At 35.2% G+C, this 2,727-nt stretch overlaps 1 protein-coding gene across 1 annotated transcript; it reads right to left on the bottom strand.

Moving 5' to 3' along the window:
* Positions 1-1,277: 1,277 nt before the first annotated feature.
* LOC145012156 (protein PLANT CADMIUM RESISTANCE 2-like) lies at positions 1,278-2,483 on the bottom strand. The gene is made up of 4 exons (XM_078970936.1): positions 2,171-2,483; positions 2,009-2,080; positions 1,684-1,896; positions 1,278-1,575 (listed from the first exon to the last, which is right to left on the bottom strand). Exons 1-4 carry the CDS (start codon positions 2,385-2,387, stop codon positions 1,487-1,489), a joined length of 591 nt encoding a protein of 196 aa, XP_078827062.1. The 5' UTR covers positions 2,388-2,483; the 3' UTR covers positions 1,278-1,486.
* Between the last annotated feature and the right edge of the window lie 244 nt (positions 2,484-2,727).

The following is a 2,727-nucleotide window of genomic DNA, read 5'->3' as shown; positions in this document are numbered from 1 at the left end:
AAATAAAACAAGTAATAGAAATGGGGTTTTCTCTAGTTATATATATATATATATATATATTAGTTTATAACCCGTGAGAACCACTGTTACAAAATTAATTAAAATTTTATAGTAAAAATTAAAAATTATTAATCAGCTATTTGAAATAAATTATTAATTAGGAGATTTTTTAGTTATATAAAATTCTAATCATTGATTTAAATAAATATGTAAAATTATATCATTTAGAACTTTTATTAATTTTTATTTTAATGTTATTAATTTAATGTAATTAAAGTGAAAATGTTTAAAATGAAAAATCAATACGTTAACAAGTGACATGTATTAATTATTTAACTATGAGACATAATATAGTGATACATGACAAATGTCAAAACAGTAATAAAATATGCATTAATTAGGAGGCCTAATAGGATGACACATGTCAAAGGAGAATATATATATATATAAAGGAAAAACAATAAATAATTAAAGTTATCGTATGATATGTGGTCACATTTACATTGCAACCACACAACCAAAGATGAATTCGACTAACCGTTTTGTGGAATTGGAGAAGATGTTTGGGTTTTCCCTAGAAATCGAATGTTGAAGAGTTATGGGCCTTGGAGGTTGGATATTACTCATCGCATGACAGGTCTATTATCCCGCTTCCTTTTTTGGATAGATGTTATTGGGCTTTAAATAATTAGTCCAATAGGCTTGAAATTAATGGGTTGTTACTATGTAACTAATATAAGAAGTGTAAAATAGGGACCCTTTGGCATTTGGGGTCCGGGGCGGTCGCCCAGCTTTCCCATGCCCATGAACTGGCCCTGCGGGACGTAAATGCCCGCTCCCGACCGCGATCCTAAAAATAAACGGGCTTTAATCCTGACCCCGTTCCTGTTCTCCATCTTTTGAATTTTTTTAAAAATTAGTAATGTACAATATCGGAATCCCATGGGAACGGGGTCATACGCGGTTTTTTGACATCCTACATGTGACTCTTATGTTACATAATCTTTATACACCAAAGGCCTAGTGGTATCATGGTGTGTATGAAATATAGTTCTCCACATGTTGCTTGAGGTTCAAGTCTCGTCACGAACACTAGTGTAGAATTATAAGTTGTTTGTGTTTGTCGTTAAAAAAAAAATAGACAATCTTTATACGTAACCCTCAATTAAATAGGCATGCGCCTAACTTGATTTTGTGTTCTCGATTTTTAGTTATTCGTTCGAATTACCGATTCTAGTGGCAGACAATACTAGAGTTCGCAGATTATGAGAGGCAAGTAATGAGAACATCCGTTGGATATGTATATATATTTACCACAGGGAGATAGTTTTTGATGTTTCGAATAAAAACATCCGTATTAATCCCTATCATGGCTAGTTAAGTATACGGAAAACTAGCATTATGATCATCTAACTATTAAATAGCTTCAATAACCAAGCAAGACTAATTCCACAACATCCCAAAGTGACTAGATTTTGCATGCACTTCAACGAGTCATCCCTCCTGGAACCGTAGGTGGTACCATGGCTCCACCAGTTTGTTGTATCTCGGGAGACTGACCTTTCCACCCAAGTCCTGAAAAAGTGAAATCGTTGTAGTAAAAAGTCATTAATCCACATGATTAATAACAAAAATTTTAAAAAGAGAAGAAGTAGAGTACATATATCATTGTTAATTAATTACCAAGTTTCATGTCGAACCCATGAGCCTGAAGTTCACGATATTCTTGACACAAGGCGCATGGTTCACATACTAAATGAACAAGAATATTTATGACTGGGTCATTAGGAAGATTATACATCTGGACCATCCTAATCCTAAAGTATGCGGACAACAGACATCCCAAGCCTGTAAAATACAGTAGCCCCGCATGAAGTCCACCCAATACCATACAACCTGTTATAAAAATAAACAAAAAGTTTGCGATACGTTAGTCAAGCAGTTTGCATCCATAAATGCTTAATTAGTCGTTGATTGTAGCCATGTAATTGGAGAAATGAACGCTTACTGTTTTGTCCTCTGTCGACCATTTCTGCGACTTGGCCGAAAGTAACACAGGGGGCAAAAGCCGTTATGATTACTGTTGAAAAGAAATACATCAGGAGGTGATTTAATTTGATCGGTGATTAATATATGATAAAGAATCTGATTATTGCATGCATGGACTTACAAGTTGGGAGATCATCAAAACAATCAAAAAGTCCTGTTGACCACATAGGAATCTGGCCTTGTTGTGGTGGGACCCCAACGACATACTGATTGGGTTGTTGCTGTGGATATGCAGTAGCTGGAGCTTTGCTAGGATCAGAGTTAGATGTGGCTTGGGGATTCGTTGCTGGTTGGGCTTCAGATGGTGGAGCTTTCTCGTTTGGGACTGAGGAAGCCATTTTCAACCCGATTATCCAATAAACTCAATTATCCGAAGACAAGTGGTAGATTGGATAATCGAGCCTAGCTCGAGAATTGATTTGAGATTAGTGCATTAAACATATGTATTTATAGGGTTGCCATGAATGATTGCAGCCATTGGTTTTTTCTCCATGTTTTGTGGAGGACTGAATTCATGCATACAGGCGAAAACTGTTGCATATTAGTAGGGTTGATGTGGAATTGAAGTGTTCAATGGTCGAGATCAGCTGGTATTGTCGGAACGACCATAATTATTTATTGCAGATTTTTTATTATTATTACACTTTTTTAGGGGAAATAATACATCTAAATAATTAA

This window comes from Lactuca saligna, chromosome 8 (genome assembly GCF_052625555.1).
Source record: "Lactuca saligna cultivar CGN05327 chromosome 8, ASM5262555v1, whole genome shotgun sequence".
NCBI lineage: Eukaryota > Viridiplantae > Streptophyta > Magnoliopsida > Asterales > Asteraceae > Lactuca > Lactuca saligna.
The sequence above is the reverse complement of the archived record's forward strand: the minus strand, read 5'-3'. Positions and strand labels throughout refer to the sequence as shown.